Source organism: Octopus bimaculoides, chromosome 20, assembly GCF_046866305.1.
Source record: "Octopus bimaculoides isolate indiv1 chromosome 20, ASM4686630v1, whole genome shotgun sequence".
NCBI lineage: Eukaryota > Metazoa > Mollusca > Cephalopoda > Octopoda > Octopodidae > Octopus > Octopus bimaculoides.
This window is the reverse complement of record NC_142947.1, coordinates 32,872,822-32,900,321: the sequence shown is the minus strand read 5'-3', so window position 1 is coordinate 32,900,321 and position 27,500 is coordinate 32,872,822. Positions and strand designations below refer to the sequence as shown.

General features: G+C 35.9%; 1 protein-coding gene and 1 long non-coding RNA gene across 6 annotated transcripts in view; one reads left to right on the top strand and one right to left on the bottom strand.

Annotated features, from left to right (window-relative positions):
- LOC149131671 (uncharacterized) overlaps positions 1-1,812 on the top strand; it is a 25,869-nt gene extending 24,057 nt beyond the window's left edge. The window contains exon 3 of the long non-coding RNA XR_016237644.1: positions 1,541-1,812. This is a non-coding gene — a long non-coding RNA (uncharacterized LOC149131671). The remainder of the gene's footprint in view (positions 1-1,540) is intronic.
- The window catches only part of LOC106877684 (pleckstrin homology domain-containing family G member 7), a 970,386-nt gene that overhangs the window by 31,044 nt on the left and 911,842 nt on the right, over positions 1-27,500 (bottom strand). For all 5 annotated transcript variants that reach the window (XM_089338328.1, XM_089338327.1, XM_089338326.1 and 2 more), the window contains 2 exons: positions 18,501-18,617; positions 11,916-12,090 (listed from right to left, as the gene is read on the bottom strand). In XM_089338328.1, coding sequence (XP_089194454.1) covers positions 11,916-12,090; positions 18,501-18,617 — 292 coding nt within the window. The remainder of the gene's footprint in view (positions 1-11,915; positions 12,091-18,500; positions 18,618-27,500) is intronic.

Here is a 27,500-nt window from a genome sequence, read left to right as displayed (position 1 = left end):
TGAGTATATTTGAAATTCCGTCCCATATGAAAGACATAACATTACTGAGTAAGCGTGCGCCAAAGTTATGGTGCTTGTTATCAATGGTTTCTTTGCTTCACTCTTCATGTCTTGCTTAACTCTAAATGGTTTCAGAAAATATTATAGAAATAATTAAAATTTTAAAGTATTTTGAAATAATTTCTCTATTTCTCAATATGAATATCAAATGTTATATATTTGTTGATATTCCAGTATGATAATAATAATAATAATAATAATAATAATAATAATAATAATAATAATAATAATAATAATAATAATAACCTATAAGCTTAAAACTTATAAGCGATCAGCGTGCTATGTCTAAGGAAACTAGTCTAATAATGGGGCATATAAGCCCTGGACGGAAAAACGTAGGTTTTCCCATGCGAACTTTTTTTTACCTGACGAGGGCATATACTCCCTATTATTAGACCATTTTCTTTAGTCTTCTTTAATCAAGCTCATAAAATACTAATATTATGTAAAAATCGACGATGTTTAACAAAAACCATCGCAGAAATGTATATAGGCAATATAAAATCTCTGAGTGAGATGTAAACAGTAGCAATACGGAATCGTAACATATAATTGCCAACCAAGTGTGGCGTCCCAAACGGGATAGTGCTACTGAAGACATCACCGCCAGCTGACTAACGACACACATCCTGTGTCCGATTAGTATTTGCGAGGGGAGGTCATCGCTCCCATCACTAGCCTTACGTGATACGCACAGATTCGAGTTTCTGTGTATGTTAATCACCAGTTAGTGATGAAAACTCATGTCATTCGCAAAATACTATATGCTTTTTCCAGCGACAAACCGTCGCTCATCTCGAAAGAGGAGAAACAAGCTATATTAAATCTCTTAGCGAGATGTAAACAGTAGCAATATGGAATCGTAATATGGAATCGTATATATATATATATATATATATATATATATATACGCAATAAGGAGTGCTCAGCACCGCATTGGTGGGTTAATATTCTTTAGTTGTAGGTTAATAAGGCTACTAGTGTTTTCATGACAAAATAAATGACACACGCACACACACTAACACACACACACACACACACACATACACATACACTCATATACACACACACACACACTCACACTCACACATGTACACTCACGCATATACGATTTGAAGTGTGAATCTTGAATTTGATACATCTACAAATAATAAAATATATTGAAGTGTCTCACAATGCTCTTGGTTGTAAAAATAGGCTACCTGCAGGATTGGAACCTATACGTTTTATACGAATGTTAGACTATCTACTCATCTCGCTAAACTAAACTTTACATATTTTCGTACGTGTCCGTGCGTGTGCAACCGCGCGTGCATATTCTTGTATGTGTTTAACGTGCACGTATTCGCGCGTAACAGGTGTTCGAAAGTCGAACGCATCCTTAAACTATGATCAACTAAGTTTACTATGTAAACTCATATTCCCTCCAACCAAACGATGTTTTGTAAATATTACTGTTTTGCATCTTTCTTTCTTTCAGTTTCCGATGTTAAGCGATATATTGTTCTTGGTGTCAGTTAATGGAAATCTTATATTATTTTATGCAACGTGAAACTTTCAAGTAACAGAAATCGCCACCGTCACAGAGAATGTTAATCATTGTACAAACATTCCTTCGCTGCTTCGATAGCTTCATTGGAAATTGACCTGTAAAGTAAACTGTTTTTAATCTATCTGTCTCTCTATCGATGCATAATTCCGTGTGTGTTATTTTTTGCTTTATGTTGCATATGTGTGTGTGTGTGTGTGTGTGTGTGTACATATACACACACACACACAGGGAACTTTATATATATATATATATATATATATATATATATATATATATATATATATATATATATATATATATGTCTATCAGGCAAGTCTATCAGGCTATGTCAAGATGGATTTTTATGTATTCTTCCTCCCACTTGGATTTGAAATGTTGCCACAATTATAATATGTCTATTCTACTGTAATTTTCTGCATTTTCGTGCAGCTGAAGATTGCTCTACATATTGCATTTATTGTAATGCTCGCATTACTTAAATAAATGGAGTAGCATGAAACGTGCGTACTGCAACCATCTTTGAAATCCGTGTTGCTTATTTTGATTTTTTGATCACCTAGTTTTTGGAATGTTTTTTATATAATACCATACCATACTATATTCTGGTGCCTAAACATAAGTACCATATTCAATTTTTGAATCTCTCTCTCTCTCTCTCTCTCTCTCTATATATATATATATATATATATATATATATATATATATATACATATATATGACTATGCAACATTGATGCTATATTATACAATATATTGATATTTTGCGCCTATATATGTATATATATATATATATATATATATATATATATGTGTGTGTGTGTGTGTGTGTGTATAGTGAAGGCGTATGGGTCAGTGGTTAGAGCGTCGAACTTACGATCGTGAGATTGTGAGTTCGATTCCCGGACCGGGCTGTGTGTTGTATTCTTGAGAAAGACACTTTATTTCACGTTGCTCCAGTTAACTCACCTGTAGAAATGAGTTGCGACGTCACAGGTGCCAAGCTGTATCGGCCCTTGCCTTTCCCTTGGATAACATTAGTGGTGTGGAGAGGGGAGACAGATATGCATAGACGACTGCTGGCCTTCCATAAACAACTTTGCCCGGACTTGTGCCTTGGATGGTAAATTTCTAGGTGCAATCCCATGGTCATTCGTGATCGAAGGGGTTCTCCGACATAGCGGTTCGGCAAAAAGAACCGATACAATAAGTACTGGGCTTACAATTAATAAGTCCTGGGGTCGATTTGTTCGACTAAAGGTGGTGCTCCAGCATGGCCACAGTCAAATGACTGAAACAAGTAAAAGAATAAAAGAATATATATCCATTATCCTTTATTCGTTTCAGATATTAGACTGCGGCCATGCTCCGGCACCGCCCTGAAGACTTTTTAACCAAATGTATCAAGCCGAGTATTTATTTTTTAAAGCCATGTACTTATTCTATCTATAACTTTTGCCGAACCACTAAGTTGCGGCTATGTAAACACACAAGCACTGGTTATCAAGTGGTGGTGGGGGATAAAAAAACAGGCACAAAGATACACACTCACGCACACACACACACACACACACACACACACATAAATATATATATATATATATATATATATATATATATATATATATATATATATATATATATATATATATATATATATATATATATATATATACGACGCGCTTTTTGCCTTCTCCGTGTACCAAAATCAATCACAAGGCTATGTGTGTGTGTATATATATACATATATATATAAATGTGTGTGTCTGTGTGTGTGAGTGTAATGACCATTAATTTATTACCAAAAGATTTTCACGTTCTCGAGCTATATATAGGGTCATAAAGCCGGTTCTTGTATTCTTTGTCGTATATATTCCGTCCATCGATAGGACCCTACATTTTTGAAGGACCTCCTTGTGCCAGTTAACTCGACGGAAGCAACATAAAATAAAGTAATGTTTTTTGAAGAATACAACACAAAATGACTCTCTGTGAGCACAACAATGCATAAAGCGGTTCATAAATCGAAAGCACAATGTTATGTTCATGTGTGCAACACACTGACCACTAAGCCATGCGTAGGTACATTTATGTATGATACTTAATACAAATGCGCTGTGACAGGTTGCTGTGTACGTCCGGATATAATATCTATGTAGGCATTGTGTTTAAAAACTAAATACGTATATATTGGCGGAAGAAGTAAGTACTTGCTACAATAATAAATCAACAGAATTTAGTTACAAAGAAACGCATTTTTCAAAAAATCTCATGTGAATGAAAGAAACGAGAATTGGCATCCTGGTGTATGAAAAACATTGTTTGGTCGACACAAAATAAAGAATATTCAAAACCCATGAAACCGGAGATAAAATTCATTCTCACTTCATAAGAAATGCTTCCCACTTCTACACAAGCAAACACTCGTGCATTGATTTCTATATTTTTTTCCCCTGCAGTAATTAATACAAAGACAACTATTTACTAAAAAGTTAGACTGGTTGTCTGATTATACATACAAACATACGTACGTACACAAACACAGACACACTCACACACACACATACACACGCACACACATACATGTCTGTATTTCTGTATGTGTGCGTGCATATGTGTATACGATTTACATACGCACTCACATACACACAGATATATATATAATGGAATAATTTTTGCTTTTATAAAATGTTATGCCCCTCTTGTACATGATATGGGTTTATATGAACAGATAATAGTTCAGGCATATTAAAGCATTGGCAAACACTCTTCTACAGAAGTTTTCATTTCTTATATCAGAAAATTTGAAGTAAATTATATGTGAAAAGCACGAGCAACAGCAACAGCGGCAAATGTAGCAAAATGTACAACACACACACACATATACACACGCACACATATGTGCAAACATAGAGTGAGATGGAAAGAGAGAGAAAGAAAGTGAGTGTGATATATATATACATATATATATATATATATATATATATATATATATATATAATTATATATGTATGTGTGTGTATGAATTTAAATGACAAAGGAATATGAAATTATGTATTGAATCTCATTAGCTTACAACTGTTTCTGCTATGAGATACAATGCACTCCGAGCTAAGTGTCTGCGGATCACCTTGTAGCTTCATAGGAACTTCTAAAATGAAGTATATCTTTATTGGGAGGGCATTTTCAAATATAGAAGAGATCACCGTCGAAAATACAAAAGATATATAAAGAATAGAGCACGGAATTTCTCGGTTAAAACTCACACGAGTATATAGAGGTTGCATTCAAAACGTTTAGAGACATGTTTAAGGAGAGGCAGTTATACACTGTCCTAGATTACTGTAATGTTTATTATATCTTTACTACGTATCAAATAAGCTGATTTCTTTACTCTTTTACTCTTTTTACTCCTTTACTTGTTTTAGTCATTTGACTGTGGCCATGCTGGAGCACTGCTTTTAGTCAAGCAAATCGACCCCAGGACTTATTCTTGGGGAGCCTAGTACTTATTCTATCGGTCTCTTTTGCCGAACAGCTAAGTTACGGGGACGTAAACACACCACCATCGGTTGTCAAACGATACTGGGGGATGAACACAGACACACAAGCATATACACACACATACATATATATATAGATATATACGACGGGATTCTTTCAGTTTCCCTCTACCAAATCCACTCACAAGGCTTTGGTCGGTCCTAGGCTATAGTAGAAGACACTTGCCCAAGGTGCTACGCAGTGGGAATGAACCCGGAACTATGTGGTTGGTAGGCAAACTACTTACCACACAGCCACTCCTGCGCCTATATATATCTGACAACTTTTCTTTTCCAAATTGAAGAAGACAGCTGTAACAGCTCTCTTAATATATCCAACTGCACAGTTTATCACGAGTGACTTGTTTGCAGAATGTCGGGACGGGAAAGCAAATTGGATGCTCGCTATGTGATAAAACTTCGTGATAACAAAGCAAAAATGCTACAGAGACTTATGAAGTACACCAGACTGATTATGGATCGACTTTTATGCGTTAAAAGAAATATTAATATACATACATACATACATATATGTGTTTGTGTGTGTGTGTGTGTGTGTGTCTAAAACTGAGAATATCTGTCTGTATGTGGTCAACACTAAACTCGAGAACTACACAACCACTTTCATTCAAATTTTACACGTGCCTTTCTTAGGGTCCATGGAGTGTCATGGGTCAAAAAATATATGTGTACATATTTATATTTGTATATATATATATATATATATGTACATATATATATGCATATATATGTATGTATATATGTATGTATATATGCCTATATATGTGTGTATATATATATATATATATATATATATATATATATATATATATATACGCATATATATATGAATATATATATATGTATATGTGTGTGTGTGTGTATGTATGTATAAGATCAAAATAAGCAACAAAGATATCCAGAGGTAATGCAGTACGATCATTTCATGCAACTCCATTTAATTGAACAATGGAACCATTGCATCAATTTAAATGTAGAGCAATACTCAGCTCCACAAAGATATAGAATTTAATTAAATTAAAACACATGGACACATTTAGTATAATTTTGCCTAAAATCTGGAAGTTAAGGAGAGACAAAGAACATGCTGCTTTTCCTTCCACTTAGAAGCTAAGTTATCAGGAGGAAAGACTTGTCACTTTTATACGGGGGTCAGTTTTGATTTATAGACTAGTTTTATCAAATGGTTGCATTGTTCAATTAAATAGAGTTGCGTGAAACGATCGTACTGCATTACCTCTGGATATTCTTGTTGCTTATCTTGTTTACATATATATATTTAAAGTATAATTATAAATATATCATTATAGATAAGAGCACTGGAGGAACCGCGTCTGTACCCGTAAAATAGACACCAAACGAATCCAAACCACTTAAATTACCTCTCCGTTTATCACAAGGCCATATGTAAGGAAAATAGACAAAAAAGGATGAATAAAATATTCTCTACCCTAAGACATATATCTTAAGATTTCATGTTTTGTAATATTAAAATTACTTTACAATCATGAGTAGGGTACACCGACCGTAATTAAATGTGGAATATAAAAATATACACATAGGGATAAACTCAAATATACGAATATATATTTATATTTCGAACATATATACGAAGTAAAACCCTCATCGTTGTGCGTATTCTCTCAGAATAATGCCCCAGTAAATATGTTTGTGGAGTTAATAAGGTGGAATGAGTAATATATTTGCAGAATGAATAACTATATCTTTATCACAGCCTTGTCATAAAGAGTGCGTACTTGAGTGGTTTGTAGTCAATTGATGTCTATTTCAAGCATACGGGCGCCAACCCTGATGCGTCCTGATTTGTAATTATATATATTTATAATTATACTTTAAATATTAATTTAACCCATATGTTACTTTTGTACGCTGGCAACTGATAAATCATTAATTACTTTTTCCAATTAATTATATATATATATATATATATATATATATATATATATATATATATATATATATATATATATATATATATATATATATATATATGTATATATAGGAAAATGAAAAAAAGCCAGAATGCTGAACTGGGAGCAAAATTTAATAAAGATTTTTTCTAACCGGTTTTCATTGCGATGAAGCAAATTATCAAGAAGAAGGAGAATGAAAATGTTTTTTTACAAAGAAGTACAAAAATGTACAAAATGAAGAAAATAATATATAAAACAATAATATATAAAAAAAATAAATATACCCATACATTATATTGTCTTTGAGCTTTTGTAGTTCAATAGTAGTTCATGTATAAATTGGTAGGAAAAATAAGGATGCATGAGAGTTGAGAGTTTTGTTAGGTTTAAAAAAAAGGGTTAAAAGTTTGTGTTAAGCAGGAAATGTGGTGTCAAAACAGGAAGTGTGTGTAAGGGGAGACAAGTGTTTTTAGTTAGAGTTATGAACTCTTTTTTTCCAAACAGGAAGTTTGTGTCTGTTCATAGAGAAATAAGGTCACTGAGGGGTGTGTGTGTTAAGAAATGGTTGGAATTTCTCTATGAAAAGATTCTCCTTGTTGATTCTTTCTTGTGTGGAGATTCTGTCTTTACATTGATAGAAAGGGAATATAATGAATTTAGGGTTTTTGTTTCTGGCGCAAGAGTCTATGTGGCCACTGAGTGGAATTTGGCGGTATTGAGGGAGGTTTATTTGTTCCTTATGGACAGCTACTCTTCTACTCTTCTACGTAATGGGAGGCTCGTCTGTCCGATATAGAAGTTTTGGCAACCTGCGCAAGTAAGGACATAAATGAGGTTACTCGAGGAACAAGAGAAATTGGTTTTAATTTTAAACTTTGTTCCTCGTTTGAAGGTAAATTCAGAGCCTTCAAGTAGGTAGGGGCAGGTGCCACAATTAGGGCGTGCACATTTTTTAACTGATGGGGTGGAAGTGGTGTATGTAGTTTGGAATTGGTTAATAATGTTTTCAAAGATTTGTGTTGCCTTTTGCATTTAAGGACTTTGTGTGTATTAATGATATTGTTCATTTTCGGGTCTGTGGTGAGTAAGGGGAGGTTTTGTTTAATTGTGGTGAATGCTTCGATGTTATTGGGGTTATGGGTGGAGATGTATGGAAGTATTTTGGGGTTGGGTGTGTTATTATGTTGGTTGGTTTTTAGTGTGTTTTTGTCAAGTTCCTTGGCACGTTTTATTCCAAGATCTATGAGTGTGGAGGGATATTGGCGTTGTAACAGTGTTTTTTTGAGATCTTGTAAGCGTATTTCTCGAGTGGATGGGTCAGAGACAATGGTGCAAATTCTTTTAGCTAAATTAAAGGGGATATTTATCTTGGTGTGTTTTGGGTGGCATGAGCTAAAAAGGAGGTATTGTTGTGAGTCTGTAGGTTTGTGGTAGATGTCGGTTGTGATTTGGTTATTAGGTGTTTTTATGATTAAGAGATCAAGAAAAGGGAGATGATGTTTGCTGAATTCCATAGTGAATTGAATGTTGGGATGTATGTTATTAAGAATGGATTTGAATTCTAGAAGTTTTTCATAGGGTTCATTCCATATGATGAAACAATCATCCAAATATCTTTTCCAGTTATCCATTAAACAGATGTGGAAAAGGTGTCCAAATTTCTGACGTCAGAAATTTGGACACCTTTTGACACCACATTTCCTGCTTAACACAAACTTTTAAGCCTTTTTTTTTAAATCTAACAAAACTCTCAACTCTCATGCATCCTTATTTTTCCTACCAATTTATACATGAACTACTATTGAACTACATAAGCTCAAAGACAATATAACGTATGGGTATATTTATTTTTTTTATATATTATTGTTTTATATATTATTTTCTTCATTTTGTACTTTTTTGTACTTCTTTGTAAAAAAACATTTTCATTCTCCTTCTTCTTGATAATTTGCTTCATCGCAATGCAAACCGGTTAGAAAAAATCTTTATTAAATTATGCTCCCAGTTCAGCATTCTGGCTTTTTTTCATTTTCCTATTATTTCTCCACGTGCGGTTAACACAACCCCACTATTTACTGATATGTATATATATATATATATATATATGTATATATATATATATATATATATATATATATATATATATATATATATATATATATATATATATATATATATATATATACAGGGTTGGTGCATAGCTATTGCGGCTTTTATTCAACAAATTTTATTCAACAAAATCAATAACAACACGTAATAAAAACATCTTTAAATGATTATTCTGGAGCATATTCACCATCTACTTACTGCTACCCATTCACTTGGTAGACGGTCAGACCGTTATTTAAAGATGTTTTTGCTAAATATTGTTATTAAAGCCGCAATAATTATGCACCAACCATATATATATATATATGTGTGTGTGTATATATATATATATATATATATATATATATATATATATATATATATATATATATACATATGTATATGTATGTATCTATGTATGTATGCATGCATATGTATATATATATATATATATATATGTGTGTGTGTGTTGTGTGTATATATATATATATATATATATATATATATATATATATATATATATATATATATATATATATATATATATATATATATATATATATATACCTACACATTCACGTATTGAGTTCGACTTCAGCTGTTCCTTCTACACAACTAATATATAATTATAACGGAGAATCTTTGCTTCAGATCCAGCTAATATCTAACCTGCAGTTCAGATATTCTGCAATATGTTAAGCTATAATGTGTATAACTTTTAACAGCGTTTGAATATGGCGACGAAAATCTTCATAATTTTTTTTCACCTGGATTATATGAAGCTTTATTTCCTGTCAATAATGGCATTATATGATTTATTCGATCCATCCTTTTTCACTTCCTGAAACAGTGCTATTTTCCCTTTTCTCACTCTTTCATTCTCTCACTCCTTTTCTTTTTATGTCTCTTTACGTAAACACATACACGAATTTGTATATATCTGCGTGTGAGTTCTTACATATGAGTCCTTGCATGTGTGTATAAGATTATATCTATCTATCTATCTATCTATCTATCTATCTATCTATCTATCTATCTATCTATCTATCTATCTATCTATCTATCTATTTATCTGCCTGTCTCTCTGTCTATCTGTGTGTCTGCTTATTTGTCTGTCGGTCTGTCTACATACATGCATACAAACACACACATACATACGTACACACACACACACATGCATACACACACACGAGTGTGTACGCTGTACACACCAATGGCTAAGGCGATCGGTTCAGTGTCATGAAGTCCCTAATTTAGCATTTGTCGATGGGCAAGTATATTTTAGCGCTCTGTTAAGTTAGCGGTTTGAGAAAGAGACCCATTGAATAAATACCATGCTTTAAAAAACAAGTAGCTCTGTCGATTCGTTCGACTAAACCCTTAAAGACTTTGCTCCAGCACCGTCCTAGTCGAATGACCGAAACAAGTAAAAGATAAAATATAAAAGATATACATATACATATGTGGTAGATTCTCCTGTTGTACACCAAAGATGACGTTTCTGGACTTTTTTGCTTTTGTTGTTTGAGCCGTACATTAACTGATTCCCTTCTTCAAATTGAGATTGCCTGTACGCATGCACGGCATGCCCCGGAGAGATCGCAGAGAAACGTGAAATGAAGTGTTTTGCAGAAGAACTTGATGCATCAGAAATGGAATACCCAATCACTAGGCCTAACCACTGAGCCACACGTCTTTACGCTCACACTTACATATATGCATATACATACAAGCACACAGACACACATGTAAAAGCTATAGAAGCGACAAGGGAACAGGAATTGAGTACTCAGCTTATTACGTTACTGCTGTCTCGGGCATAAAATGCAGTGAAGTTAGAGCTGAGTGCTTGTATATCACCTTATAGCAACCGCAGAGCCTTTTAAATCAAGTGCGTGTTTATCTGGGAAAACATGTTTTATATGGAAATGATCAGCTCCGAAAAGATAAAACTACATGGAAGATGGTGTGTAGAGTTTGAGGGAGGGAAATCACTCCCAGAAATTTGTAGATTTAGATAATAATTTGTATGTGCAGAGTTCTATAACGAACCCGCATATAAATACCTATATACAGAGAATATTACAATACAGAGCATGGTGGGACATTAGAGCCACGCTATTCAAGAGACTTTCACTGATTCTTATTAGTTACTTGTCCAGCACGGTAGACGCAGATGACAAGCGTTGAAATGACTAAACAAAGCTAATTATTCGGTTGGAGTCAGTATGAATATCAATGAGCTATTTAACCCCGGTGATCATAACATGATTCTATACCTGTGGCCTGGTTTGTGTGTAAAAAAATTCATGAGCCTGGTGCTGCGCTTATGACAATAAGGGTTTCTAAGATAATGAATGAGAGAGAGAGAGAGAGAGAGAGAGAAAGAAAGAAAGAAAGAGAGAGAGAAAGAGAGAGAGAAAGAGATAGAGAGAGAGAGATAGAGAGAGAGAGAGAGAGAGAGAGAGAGAGAGAGAGAGAGAGAGAGAGAGAGAGAGAGAGAGAGTGTGTGTGTTTCTGCGTGTGTGCGAGATAATAAAATAGCAGTTGCTGCGGTTGGAACGACTTTCATAATAGGTTGTCTCGATCAAAGTTGACTAGACGTTCAGCTGCAACGAGATCATGTCTACTAACTCAACGGCACAATAGTGATCTACAGATGCATTATTCTCATACAAACAAAAAAGGTGAGAAAATCACAATTTAAAGCAGGTATACTTACAAAGCGAACTTTCCACCTTCTCTATGGAATCTGTGATTTGTTGCCGTTCTTCTTCTTCTTCTGTGTAGGCGCGAACATTGCTGAGCATGAGAGGTAGTTTGGTACAGTGCTGAATGGGAGCGACTAGCAGATCAGGTACCTGTAGTCTGTTACAGCGAGCGTCTTGTTCACACCACTGCATTGGAAAATATATATAAGTGAGTGTGTATGTGCGTGTATATATGTGTATATGAATGTCGGCTCACGTGTGTGTGTTCTGTAAACTTACGTAGAAAACTTTAAATTAGTCAATCCACAGAGTGAAGTATATATTTTTTGATGATCAGTTAGGTACGTATCCATTCCATTGTTACACGGAGTTGCACGCACGAAATATGACGTGCGAGCAACCATACAATGAATAATGAATGTTTGATTTGACCGCTTGTAACGACCAAGATTGTTAAACAGATGCTCAATATTTCACTCCTTTAGGAAGACAGCATAACATCAGTAAGAAGTTAGAGGATTTGGGCATCAGGTGTGAGGTTGATTCTTGTTTCCGTTGGTGTGTGTCACTTGAGAAGTAACACTGTCCACGCAGGAATAGCTACCTTTAACACTGTGTATATCGAAAATTTAGTTGCATTTGTGTTTTGGTTACTAGTACTGAAATAAAACTCATGAGGATATCAGTGGTAATATCCACGCTGAAGAGTAGACGATATCAATTTGTCTCTTTCATCTTCATTCCACTCTGCTGCAAGCAACAGAAGGCTTTCTATAAGGATGGTGTTTATTTATGCTTCAATTCAATGAGGTATCTAGGCAGTTGATTTATCGTTAAGTCTCTACTGATATTTATGTTTAAAACCTATTCCTTAAATATTGCTATCAAATCCTTTCTAAATCCTAGGGTATGGGCGTATTTTTGTAACGGCATCAAGGATCTAGTAACGCATGGGCAAAGTACATCAATTTCTTCACAGGTCTTCACTGAAGTGCCAAACAATGTAGTCTTTTTCCTTAATACAGGGATGCCACAAAGTCATGGGAATGCAGTATAGCAGATTGTGAAGATGCAGCGGAAGAGCTCAAGAATCAACGGTACTTCTTACATTGTTGCTGAGCGGTGGAATCTTAGAAGCTCAACGGTCAGCATCACCAGGTTCTATCAAGAGAATAACTGCAACACATCCATAGGGGTGACGACAATGGTGATGTAATCAGCTAATGAATCAGACACTATGATTCAAACCTGAGGGTTGTGTCCCCATGACACTCTCAGGAATCCTGGGTATGGTAGTGACAGAGAGTTATGGGAATCTGTGTGAGCAGTGTGACCGAAATGATAGGACGAGGCATTTAGAGAAGGATAGATAAAAACCGACGACTTCGTCTAAAATTTATCCACTGGGTGCTTTGTTGAGGAGGGAAGAAGCGTAAAACCAATTCGAAATGATAGCACAGACACTGGCTGGTTCTAAACTCGTAGTATTTCTAATTTTGAGGTTAGTTGCATCTTCATATATGGATGTGTCGATTCATTTGCATGAAAGGTGAGAGAGGGAATTTGCTTTGTTCCTCTTAAGAATAATACAAAGTTAGAGTATGGTAAATCCTTCTATATAGTCTATTTTGGATGTCAAAATCACATGGACGATTTTGGACATTAAATGTGTTTTACTTTCAATCTAATGGCACTACACACGTGAAGCTTTTTTGTGTTTAATTCGTATGTTCTTTGCAACTATGTAACTATGTAGATATTGAAGTGTTATTTAAATGCTTTCATGTAATTGCTTTGGAAGGTTGCTGGTGTGGACACAGCTTCTACCATTCATCATATTTTCCGTATAATTATATATATTTATATGTGTAGGTATGTGTGTGCTTGTGTGTGCGTGTGTCTACATTAATATATATATATATATAATATATATATATACATAATGCATGATTCTTTTTTCAGTCTGTCTACCTATGTTTATGCATCTATGTATGTGAGTGTGTGTGTATGTATATACATAATAAGTATAACAGCGTATATATATATATATATATATATATATATATATATATATATATATATATATATATATATATATATATATATATATATATATACGTACATATATATATATATATATATATATATATATATATATATATATATATATATATATATATATATAAATACATACATATGTTTATGCATCTAAGTATGTGAGTGTGTGTGTATGTATATACATAATATGTATAACAGCGTATATATATATATATATATATATATATATATATATATATATATATATATATATATATATATATATACATACATACATACACACACACGTACACATTACGAAGCATATAAAACCTTTCAACAAAGCATTAAAGTCAGAACCAGATGCTAGAATACAGTTGAAAAATATAAAACAAAGTGGAGGTGGTAGAAGTGATTCAAAAGAAATGTCTGAACACATTTAAGAAAAGTCTATAAAACTATGGCAACTAATGATGAAAGCATCTACGTCAAATCATGGGTGTGAAGATACAAATGCTGTCAATGCTCCCCTGCCTGAGCTTTTCATTCGTTTTTCGAAAATCTGAAGTTAATTTATTAATTTCAGAACAATTAGTTGGATAGAGTATGTTCAAAATACATTTTTGTTTGCTTTTGATTTTAATACTGCGAATAGAATACATCAGACATGAGACATTGGCAAGAGAAAATGTTCTGCATTGCGCGCCTGCAGGATTGTTTGCACGCCGGGAAAAATGCTTACCGACATTTTGTCCGTTTTCGCATTCTGAGTTCAAATTCCGCCGAGGCTGAGTTTGTCTTTCATCCTCTCGGGGCCGATAAATTAAATACCAGTGAGACACTGGAGGTCGAAGTAATCGACTAATCTTCTCCCCCACAATTCCTGGCCTTGTGCTTATAATAGAAAGGATTACATGTCCTGCTCCTCCATCTCCCCAAAATTTAATAGAAACTTGTTACTAAAAGAATTAAGCTTTAAATTCAGGTTTTCAGTATTCTTCACTGCCTCTTTCTGTCCCTGTTTCTTTCTCTCTCGAGGTAACTCCATTTATAAATACATAGGTGTGTATGTGTGTGCGTGTTTGCGCACGCCTGAATATGCGCACGTGTGTGCATACGTGTGCGTATGTTTGTGTGTGTGTATGTGTGTGTGTGTGTGTGTGTGTGTGTGTGTGCCTCGGCATGTTTGTGCGTGTGTATGTGTGCGCGTACGTGTGTGTGTGTTTGTGTGTGTGTCCATCCATAAAAATAACAAACTAGCCTTTACATAAATACCAGAAAATACTTTACAAAATCAGTTTCCGTTATTCAACAAAACTCATCCACGACTTACATATTTCTAATGTTGCTACGGCTACATACATATATCCTAGTCTAGTAGTGGTGAGACATTTGTTGTCCATGGACCGTTCGAATCATATTTTACACTACGGAACGTCCATAGTTATTCGATGAATGTAAAAAATAATCTTACTGCTTTGCTGTTTTTATAATTAAATATTAGGAATTGCATAAAAAATAGTTGAAATATTTTGAGTATTGTAGCAGTGTAATCAGTTTATTGCACTTAAATTTTAACAAAAAGTCTTGTATGGATCCCAGTTGAGAAGCACTGCCCTCAAGTAATTTCAGTAAAAGCCAAAGATATTCTAATGATTCATAGTGGCCACAAAATGTTTACCATGCTATTACTATTACTACTACATCACTCGCCTGTCTTTTTCTGTATGTATATCCCTTCCTGCTACTCTAACAGTCAATGGCCTTCTGAATTAGTATTCTGTGTACGATCCCATTTTATTCAATTAATAAGTTTTGACATGGTACTATATGCGGCCGTCAAAATGATCGCTCTTCAATATTTCCACTGCTGGCGTCATACTAAAAGTTGTCGACATTAATACCACTTTAATTGAACAAGACATGGGTCGTAATGGTGGTGGTGGTGGTAGGAGGTCTGCGAATGAACATGATCTTTGACTGTAGAAAATTATTCTGCTAGTACTTAGTAAATACTTGCCTTTTATTTATTTATTTATTTTTCCGTTGATCACGTTTTGTTCTCTAGTGTCATCCAACGTCTGCAACTCACATTAGCAGAACTCACTAATTTAATGATTAGAGATTTGCAAAAATTAATAAGCATATGTTTGTCTAGAAAGTCTAAAAGGCCCATCAAGAAACATTCAACATGTCACACCTTCTACTCATGAACAATCTTCACTGCCTTCCAGCGTGACAGTATATTACGAGTATGAAATATATATGTCAGTAAAATAAGCAATTAAATATAAATGTGTCATAATGGCTCCAAATTTTGGCACAACATAGTAGTTTTTGAAAGGATGGGGGAAGTCGATTACATTGATCTCAGTAACTTGACTTTAACTTATTTTGTCGATCCCGAAGGAAGAACGTCAAATTCAACCTGGGCGAAATTTGAAATCAGAATGTTAAGACGGACGAAAAGACATTAATGTCTTGCATGGCATGCAAACGTTTCGGCTAGCTTATCGCCTTGATAAAGATTAGTCATAATGATTTCAAATTTTGTTACAAGGCCAGCAATTTAGGGGGGTGCAAGTCGATTACACCGACCCCAGTGCTCAATTGGTACTTATTTTATCAACCCCGAAAGTACGAAAGGCAAAGTCGACTTCAGCGGAATTTGGACTTAGTATGTAAAGGCGGATGAAATACCGCTAGCATTTTGCCCGGCGCGCTAATAATTCTGTCAACTCACCGTCTTAATATAGATTAGTGTTAATCCTTTCTATTATAGGCACAAGGTCTGAAATTTTTGGGAGGACGATGGTCAATTACATCGACCACAGTACTCAACTAGTACTCAATTTATCGACCCCGAAAGGATGAAAGGTGAGGTCGACCTCGGCGGAATTTGATCTCAAAATGCTAAGCATTTCGTCCAGGGTACTAACAAGTCTGCCAACTCGCTACGCTTATAGATTAGTGGTTATAACAAGAGTATAGGCAATCATAACCTAGTTCACTAGATCATCACTATCTTTAAAAACAAATTGTCTTAGTTTGAATCCAGTCAGAAGCCATATAGATAATTCAAAATGATGATAACCTATAACGATAAAATGCTGAGAAAAAGAAAACAGGAAACGCAGTGTAGATAGATATGATTATTGTGAATCTTAGGTGCTTATTTACGTGATACTAACGTGAAAACTTATCACTTTATTAACAGTATCTCTTTTCAGGCAATAGACTTTTTGACACCCGAGAATGGGCTGAAAAATTCATAGGCTGATCATGGAGTGACGGTAGAGCTGTGAAATTTTCCAGGTATTAATTTCAGCTTCTCTTATTTATAACTGCATTATTTCTTTACAGGTAAACTAATATCTAACTGTTCAAAGAACACTTCAAATGTAACTAGTGGTGGACAAAAATGGACAAAATTTGGCACTGTGGTGTTATCAAGTACCAGCAGGACACTTGTACTGACTTGATTGCTACATTAGGAGATGACACTCCAGCTTTATCAACAGTTCAAAAGTGGGCATCTGAATTTTGGAGGGGTGTGGGAGAGTTTTGAAGATGACCAACGTTTAGTTGTTTTGAAATTACCATCACCGAGGAAAACATTGAATCGTGTTCACCACAAGGTGATGCATGACAGGCGAGTGACTATAACATCATATAGCAAATCAAATAACTATTAGCATATTCTGCGAAAACGTTGAACCTTTTATGGACGATGAACATGGCGTGACAAAGGTTTCTGCTCGTCTTCTAGCATCTGATCAAAAGTGCACAAGGCTGCTCACACCACGTCAAAATCTGACAGGTACACTTGGGTTCCTTGAACGTTTCCTAACCCTGGGTATGTGTTAGGTTCATCACTTTGAGACAAAGAGACAATCCATGCAACAGAAACAACCCCCTCCTCACCTCTGCCGAAGTAGGCTAAGGTGGTTTCATCTACAGATATAAAGATGGCCTCAGATTTTTAGAATGCAAAATCATAGTATTTATTGACTATCTTCAAAAGAGCCACACCATAAATGGAGAGTACTATGTCAACTACTAGAGGCAGTTACTAAAGTCTATGAAGACCAGTACAAAATTCTTGGTATCAAAAGCTGCTGTGTGCAATTGTAGCTTTGAACTGATTGATCACCCTCTCTATTCTGATTTGGCCGCTTCTAACTATCATTTGTTAACTAATATGAAAAGACACTTGACTGGAGACCTATATCACTGCGATGATGATGATATCTCTGCTGTTGATGATTATTTTTTTGCCAACAGGATGAAAGCACTTCACCGATGGGATCAAAGCACCGCAACACAGACGTGAAAAGTGTGTAACTCGCAAGGGTGACTATAGTTGAAAAAATAAACTTCATTTGGCCACATTTCATGAGAGCCTCTAATGATTTCATACGTGTGTGGGTGTGCGTATGTGTGTGTATGTGTATGTTTGTGAGTGTGTGTGTGTGTATGTGTGTGTGTGTGTCTGTGTGTGTGTGTCTGTGTGTGTGTCTGTGTCTGTGTGTGTCCATGCATATATGCGAAATTCTTACCTTTTCAAATTCACAGAATTCTTCGTGTTTCCGAAGCTGCTCTAGATAGTTCATAGCATTCATGTAATTGAGGCAATAGACATGATAAACATCACCATCCTTGGAGTGACAAGAAAACTACAAATATAAAGAGAAGGCAAAGGGCATGAATAATAGATTATAAAAGTACTGATGGTCTCCACACAAATGAAAAATTATTATTATAACACGTAACGTGATGATGGCCTCTGGCATGTTAGCAACATAAGCCGAGCATTTAGTAGATTTATTGCTACCCATGAATACAAATTGGCTAAGTTTTAAGATACAATTTCACGAGACTTAGTGTAAAGTATTCCTTACTAGTATGGTTTGATTAACTGAGTTATTACGGTAGTATGTATGGTTTCCAAGTATGATTTATAACTGATGTATGAATTCATATATCGATATATTGCTGCATCAATCACACCAGTTGAGGAAGCTCGTAAACAACGCCAGTACTGTCTCATTGGCTCTCCTTTCAATGACTTATTATAAAATGCGCATGACACACACACACACACACACACACACACACACACACACACACACACATACGTGGCTTCCCAACTACATGTTTCCGGATTCACTCCCACTGAGTGGCACCTTGCGTAGGTGTCAAGTATAGCCTTGGGTCGATTAAAGCTTTCTAAATGGGTTTGGTAGATGGAAACTGAAAGGAGCCTCTCGTATATATATATACGTCCTTTATTAATTTATATATAAATTAATAAAGGACTGGACCAGTGCGTGTGTTTATTACCGGCATAATGCCTCTCCCAAGGTTTAATTGTATTTCTTTCAACACACGTATCCGCATCAAGAATCTTGCACACGAAATACACATACGAAATATATATATATATATTTATGCGTGCGTATATTTGTGTCTGTGTTTCCCCCTCCAAACCATCACTTGACAACCGACGTTAGTTTGTAATCGACTTAACCTTTCCCTCCAAATTTTAAACATGTTGGGCGAAATGCTTAGCGGCACTTAGCCCGTCTTTACGTTCTGAGTTTAAACGCCGCTGAATTCCACTTTGCCTTTCATCCTTTCGAGGTCGATCGATAAAGTAAGTACCAGTGACACACTGGGGGCGATAATATCAACTAGAACCCTCTCCTGAATTTCAAATCTTGTACCTATAGCAAAAAAGATTTTTTTTTCTCTTTATCACAGGTTTTGTTGGAGCTCCTGGAGTCTTGCATGCGTAGTGAGCTTACTACCTGCTGCCTAGGTTACCATGCAATTCGCTCTTTCGAGTTATTTGATACTTTCCTGATTACTCAGGCTGTGCAAAGGAGGCAAATCTTTTGTAACAGTTCTACTGGGAACTCTATTCTCGTTTCCTTTATATTCGTGTTGATGCCTTCTAATACTGTTCCCAAGGACCCAACAATAATTGGCACTGTTTTCACCTTCTACATTTTCCATATCCGGGCTACTTCGTACTTAAGAGTGTTGCACCTTGTCCACCATCACTAGCTCCGGTCTGTTATGCTCTAGCACCTGATCTGTTGTGATTGGGAAATCCAGAGGATCTTGCTAGTCTCCGATTCCGCCGCTCTGTGCGGTTTGTGCTCGTACCACGTCCATCCTCTCTCTAGCCCCTACCTTTTACACAGTTTCCAATGTAGCATTTTCCCTACCTGGTCGTTTTGCCACAACGTGTAGTGGTTTGGGGCATGTCTAGTGCATTCTTTCGTGATATGGGCAATGGTTTCATCCACTCTATTATAGATGCGGCATAGCGGAGATACTTGCTATTTCATAAGGTTAACCCTCCAGTTCGAAGCCAAAGTATAGTGCTCTTGGTCTCTTTTTTAGGGTTCTTTCATCAGACAATCCCACCTATTTTTTCCAGCAACTTCTGTTGTGACTACATTGAATTGATTGTGTAGTCCCTTCTTGCATAGTTCTTCTTCATGACCTTTTTTTTCTTCTTTCTTTGTTTACTCTTTTTACCCCTCTGCTCTCAACACTCCATCGTTCCTAACTGTTACTAGCAAGGTTTCTTTACTTTGGGTTTGGTATCTCATTAAGCTCTCGAGTTCGATACGCAAGCAGTTTCCAACACCTATCAGTCTCCTTCCTCCATTTGCTCTCTTCATGTATAGGCAATCAGTGTCTGTACGTGGATGATGGTCTCTATGCATCGTTAGGAGACTTTTTGTCTTCCTGTCCATCTCCTTTAGCTCCTCCTCTGTCCACTCCAGTATTCTAGCGCCTTACCGGACTGTTGCGACTGCGTGCGACTTTTCCTACATGATGTGGTGTTTGATTCCATCTGTCTCAGGCATTCCCAGATATTCCCAGATATTCCCAGGTATTAATAGCTGGATTAATGTTGAATTGCCTTCATAATTTCACCATTTGGCAACCATATGCCTTCTGTCCTGGCAAGCTTTCCTCGACTCAGCACCATCGTAGCACATTTTGAGAATCCCAACTCCATCTTAATATCATTGGAGAAAAAATTCTCACAGACTGGAATAGGCTGTCCAGTTCTATCTCAGATTTTGTGAATAGCTTCAGGTCATCCATGAATAGCAAGTGGTTCAGTTTTCCCGTTCCTCTTCCCAGATCATATCCCAACTTCGTTCTCTGTCGTATTTCACTCAAGACGATCATTACCAGCACAAATATCAGTGGGGAAACCCTGTCCCCCTGGAAGATTCCTCTCTTTATTTCACCTCTCCTAATACTTGCTTCCATGCTCTCAATTCTGTTCTCCAGAATTTCATGTTATTCCATATATTATTATTATTATTATTATTATTATTATTATTATTATTATTATTATTATTATTATTATTATTATTATTATTATTATTATTATTATTATTATTTTATGTTTGACTTTTGTTTTGCATTTGTACAAGTTGGATCCAAGTCTCACCCAGAGACCTCAAGAGACAACAAGTTAGAAGTTCATGTAGGTATAATGCCTAGGGTACCATATATTTGGATTTGTACAGTTTTGTTCAAGTGAATGTTTAAGAAACCATAAGAAAATTATGTGTTTGCTTTAAAATTTGAGATCACATAGACAGTATTTTACGTAGGATATGGGCAGTTCCCATGAGCATTATCTTTTGAACTTCAGCCATTTTGGGGTTTCTTGGTATCTGATCTAGGTAGTAATCAGCCCGTTTCGCTGTCATTCCCAGGGCACCTATGACAATAGGTATTGTTTTCGTCTTCAGATTCCACATTTTGCTAATTTCTATTTCAAGATCTTTATATTTGCTCAGTTTTTGGTAGGTCTTGACAGATACGTTTATATCGATTGGGACAGTCATATCAATGAGGAGGCATGATTTTTGTCTGAAGTCTTTCAGTATGATGTCTGGCCTATTTGCGTCTATCTTTCTGTCAGTTTGAATGGTGAAGTTCCAGAGGAGTGCAATGTGATCATTTTCAAGTACTGGGGGTGGTTTGTGTTCCCACCAGTTTTTATCATGGGGCAAGTCCAGGTTTTTGCATATTACCCAGTGAATATATTGTGCAGCTCTATCATGCCTGTTGAGATACTCTGTAGGCGCAAGCAGACTGCACATGGAGACAACATGATCGATGGTCTCATTTTGTTGTTGGCATATACGACATAATGGGGAGCTGCCGTTCTTTAATATGTTGGCCTGGTAGTTCTTTGTAGGTAGGCATTGATCTTGGGCTGCTATGATAAACCCCTCTGTTTCTGATTTCAAGCCAGAGGCCATTAACCATTGGTGGGTAAGGGCTTTGTCAATATCTGCATTATTCGCTCTCCTTGGGTATTTGCCATTGAGAGGTTTTCCATGCCATTTTTCAGTCATAATAGCTAAGGTAGCAATTTTAGCACGGGTTTTCAAGCGCTTAGCTTTTTCTGCAGGTGTTTCTAGTTCGTCTAATTCTTGAATTTGTTTCAATTGGAATTCACTTAGATATTGCTTTGCCTGTTTTGTTACTGAGTAAGATGCTTTCTTGCTTTCATATTTTAAGACAAGTTTTAGCATCCAGTCCTCAGAGTTTTTCAGATAGGTGTCTAGGCCAATTGTGGCTACCTTCATTGATAATGCCAGCTGTAAAAGTCCTCGGCCTCCTTCTTTTCTTGGCAGATAAAGACGTTCTATATCTGCCTTAGGGTGGTGCATTCTATGCATTGTCAACAGTTTTCGTATTTTTCTGTCAACGTTACATATTTCAGTAATTGACCAGTTAACGATGTTGAAACTGTAAGTCACGACTGGTATGGCTAGAGCATTGATCGCTTCGATCCTGTTTCTCGCGTTCAGCTCTGTCTTCAGTATTGCTCTCACCCTGCGATAACATTCTCTTCTGATCCTTTCCCTCATCACTGAGTGCTTGATATTGTCCCCTTCAATTACCCCTAGGTATTTGTAGCTCTCCGCTGGTTCTAACTCTTTTATGACATTTTGCTGGTCAAGGTTCACATTAGATGTATTTGTCATTTTTCCTTTGATAAAGGTAGCTTTTGCACATTTATCAAAGCCAAATTGCATCCTGATGTCATCACTGAATTGTTTAACAATCCCTAGTAGGCCTTTGAGTTGTTGGTCATTTTTTGCAAAGAGCTTTAAATCATCCATGTAAATGAGATGATTTATATTTTTATCAAATATTTTATAACCATACTGTGCATCATTGAGCAATTTTGAGAGCGGTATTAGGGGTAGACAGAAGAGGAGTGGTGATAGTGAGTCACCCTGGAAAATGCCACATGAAATTCTTACATCTCCAGCATTTAGAGATTCATTGTCATTGTTCAACATCAGTGTGGTTCTCCATGATCTCATACTTACAGATAAAAAGTTTCGCAGAGTAGGAGCTATTTTATACATTTCCAGACATTTCCTAATCCAGCTATGTGGTAGGCTATCAAAGGCCTTTTTATAGTCTATCCAGGCTATTGAAAAGTTTTTGTGTCGCTTGTGACAATCTTCTAAGATCATCTTATTGATGAGTAGCTGATCTTTACAACCATAAGATCCACGTTTACATCCCTTTTGCTCATTAGGGAATATGCTACTTTCTATTAAAAAACTATAGGTGTACTCGGTTAGGACAGATGTTAGCGTCTTATACATTGTTGTTAAGCAGGTTATGGGGCGATAATTTTTTGGTTCGTTTGTTTCCTCATTTTTTGGAAGCAGGAATGTTAAACCATTAACTAGCCAAGAGGGCATCAAACTAGGATTTTGCAAAACATCGTTGTAAAGTTTTGTTAGCAGTTCATGGCTTTCTGGGAAGGCATTCAACCAGAAGTTAGGAATTTTATCCTTTCCTGGAGACTTCCATTTGCTTGACCTCCTGAGAGCAGATCTTATATCTTCTACCTTGACCCCCTCCCACTTTTGCTCCTCTAAGGAGTCTAGGTCTGTAGATAGTCTATCAATCCAAGGGGCCTTTTCATTGTGTGTTTTATCTTGTGCCCAGATTTTATTCCAAAATTCTTGCACTTCTTTTGTTGGGACAGACTTTATTGTTACTGGTGTTTTCCCTATCTTCCTGTAGAAATTTTTGGGGTTATTTTTGAACATGTTATTATCTCGGAAGAATCTAACACGCTTTTCATACCTTGCTATGCGGGCAGCTTTAGCACATACCTTTTGCTTGATGGTTTCTATGGTGGCATCAATGTCAACTATGGTTTTCATTTTATATTTTTTCTTTAGTTTATGAGTCTTTGTAGGTATGATACTCTTGTAAAATTTAAGGTTTTTCAAACATTCTATGTCAGATCTAAGCAGCTTAATTTGGTGTTGAATGCGTTCTTGCCAAGAAGGCTTTTTGTGGGAGTGTTGTCTTTTTCTAATCTTTTCACCACATAGAATCGTTGAGATTCTTGGTGAGATCTGTAATATCAACATCATTAGCTGAAATTATATCCTTAAGTGCAAGGCGGATTTTACCAATTATTTTCAGGTGTTGGTTAGAATTGCGAATTTTGGGGAGAGTGTCGCGTTCATTCATACTAGTTTCTTTAATTTTCAGCCATTCAATCATGATTTGATTTTTTAGATCATGTAGTTCTGTTGCGTCGATTTCTGTATGACTTCCTTCATCTATTTGATTTTCACCTGCATTAGTGTTTATGGTTGGTTCAGAGAGTATTTCACTTTGCCTATCAGTTACCTTAACTCTTTCAATCATTACCGTATTTTCATCAGCCTTGGGCTGGTTTATAATTATTTCCTCTGTACTATCTTCTTTAGCTGCAGTTTCATTCATTTTATCCTTTACTGCTTGCTTAATTTGGTCAATCTCTACTTCAGTTAGTAATTTTTTTTTCATAATGTTTCTTCTGACGTTGGCAAGTTTGTTACTGTCTATGTAGGGTCTTACTTCAAGGTGTTTCTGTCTCCATTTTAAGTAGGTTTGTACAGTATTAGATTTATCTGTAGGGAAATATATGGCATGGTACAAGGCTGTAAGAACTTCTTTATTATCTTCCCTAGACCATTTTTCATTCTTTTTCTTTTGGTTATTTGATGACGAGCATGGATGGCCATCTGTTGGAATATTCCGGTTGTGGGGTACTTCCAGCTCCCGTGTGTCGGGAAGATTTGAACCAGTAGCAGATTTCTCGTCTCGGATCTGGTTCATTATCCGAGTAAGTGGTCCTTTATAATCCGGTCTATGACCATTACGGTTTATATTTTGTTTTATTAACAGTGAGGCATAACAAGCTTCGACGTTGACGCTAGGGGACGGATCTGTCTGCTTAGGGTACATTTTTTGAGACAACACCGTCTCCGAGCTCTCGTGACGTAGCTTCTTAAGGCTAGCAGATCTATTTCGAGTAAGTGGCCCTTCGTGATTCGGTCGATGACCAATCTGGTTTGTGATCTGCCTTGTTATCATTGAGGCATGATGAGCTTTGGCGTTGACATTAGGGGACGGATTTGTCTGTTTAGGGTCAGTCTTTTGAGACAACACCGTCACCGAGTTCTCAGCATGTAAACATTGCTCGTAGTGTAGTTATTATTATTATTATTATTATTATTATTATTATTATTATTATTATTATTATTATTATTATTATTAAGGTGGCGAGCTGGCAGAGTCGTTAGCACGCCGTGCAAGATACTTAGCAGCATTTCGCCCGCCATTACGTGCCGAGTTCAAATTCTGCTGAGATCGATTTAGCCTTTCATCCTCTTGATTTCAATAAAATAAGTACCAGTTGTTCACTGGTGTCGATGTAATCGACTTTCCCACCTACTTCGAAACTGGTGGCCTTGTGCTAAATTATTAATTCTATACATTCCTGATAAAGAATTAAGTACTTTTCTCTGAAGTTCGTATAAAGAATTATACTCGCCCGCGTGATCAAACACACACACACACACACACACACACACACACACACACACACACACACACACACACACACACACACACACACACACACAGATACTTTTAATAATCCCTAACAATATAATTATATAATCATATTTTGACTTCAATTTTCCTATTACATTGCCAATCCTATATGCACACATACACACATATATAATATAATACATATGTTATTCATATATATTACACAGTCACGCACAAACACACACACACATACATATGCATATATATATATATATATATATATATATATATATACACTCACACACACACACGCACACACATACACATACATACACACAGACGCATACATATGTCGACCAAATTTCGTGCGAGTTAAGCTGGGTTCCCTTGACAACAATGCAACCTGAATTTTATCCATTCCATTTCCAAAACTTGGATTTTTATTCTTATACACAGCAAATTCAGTTACTATAAAATCATTTATTTCAGGTTATCAAACTTCGAAATTCAAAAAATTCACAACCTTCAACGTCGATAAATCATTACCGTTTCTGAAAGTTGTTCTTTATACATTCTACGGATTGCTGGAAGCTTACTAACTTCTTACACCTTGATCCTTGGAGCTTATCTTTATCTATCTATCTATCTATCTATCTATATATATATATATATATATATATATATATATATATATATATATATATATATATAATGTAGTAATTCTTCAACAAGTAGAAAAGCACTTGATCCGCTAAGTTAGTAAGTATAAGGTTATAATAAAAAAAAACAATTCTTGTTAAATACAGTTTCCAAGTGTTTCCTGGTCAAAACAATAATTGATTACGTCATTTATCAAGCTGGGAACAAGACCGTTTATCAGTTGTCTTTTGAGCAGATAAATTTTAAAGAAGTGATGTTGGTAAAGAAGAAAACAAGAAGAAAAATAACACAAGAGATTTGACCTATACTACAATAAGTCGATGTTAAGCATGTTATACGTAAAAGCCTGAAATTTTCAAGTAGGACGCTAGTCGGATTCATTGACCACTGTGCTCAATTGGTACTTATTTTATCAAATCTTAAAGGATGAAAGCGAAGTCAACCTCGTTTGATATTTGAACTTTGAATGTAAAGACGGATGAAATGCCGCTAAGCATTTTGTCCGGCATGCTAACGATTCTGCCAGCTCGATGCCTTTCGACTTACTTCAATAAAAGTATGTTTGTTGATGTCATAAGAATTTCATATACTTTCGAAATGATACAACGTGAAAGGATTCCTGTTTTGGAATAGTATATCTCACAGCACACTTTTACTCATTTACTTGTTTCAGTCATTTGACTGCGGCCATGCCGGAGCACCGCCTTTAGTCTAGCAAATCGACCCCATGACTTATTCTTTGTAAGCCTAGTACTTATTCTATCGGTCACTTTTTGCCAAACCGCTAAGTTACGGGGACGTAAACACACCAGCATCGGTTGTCAAGCGATGGTGGGGGGACAAAGATATACACACACATACATATATATATACATATATACGACGGGCTTCTTTCAGTTTCCGTCTACCAAATCCACTCACAAGGCTTTGGTCGGCCCGAGGCTGTAGTAGAAGACACATTCCCAAAGTGCCACGCAGTGGGACTG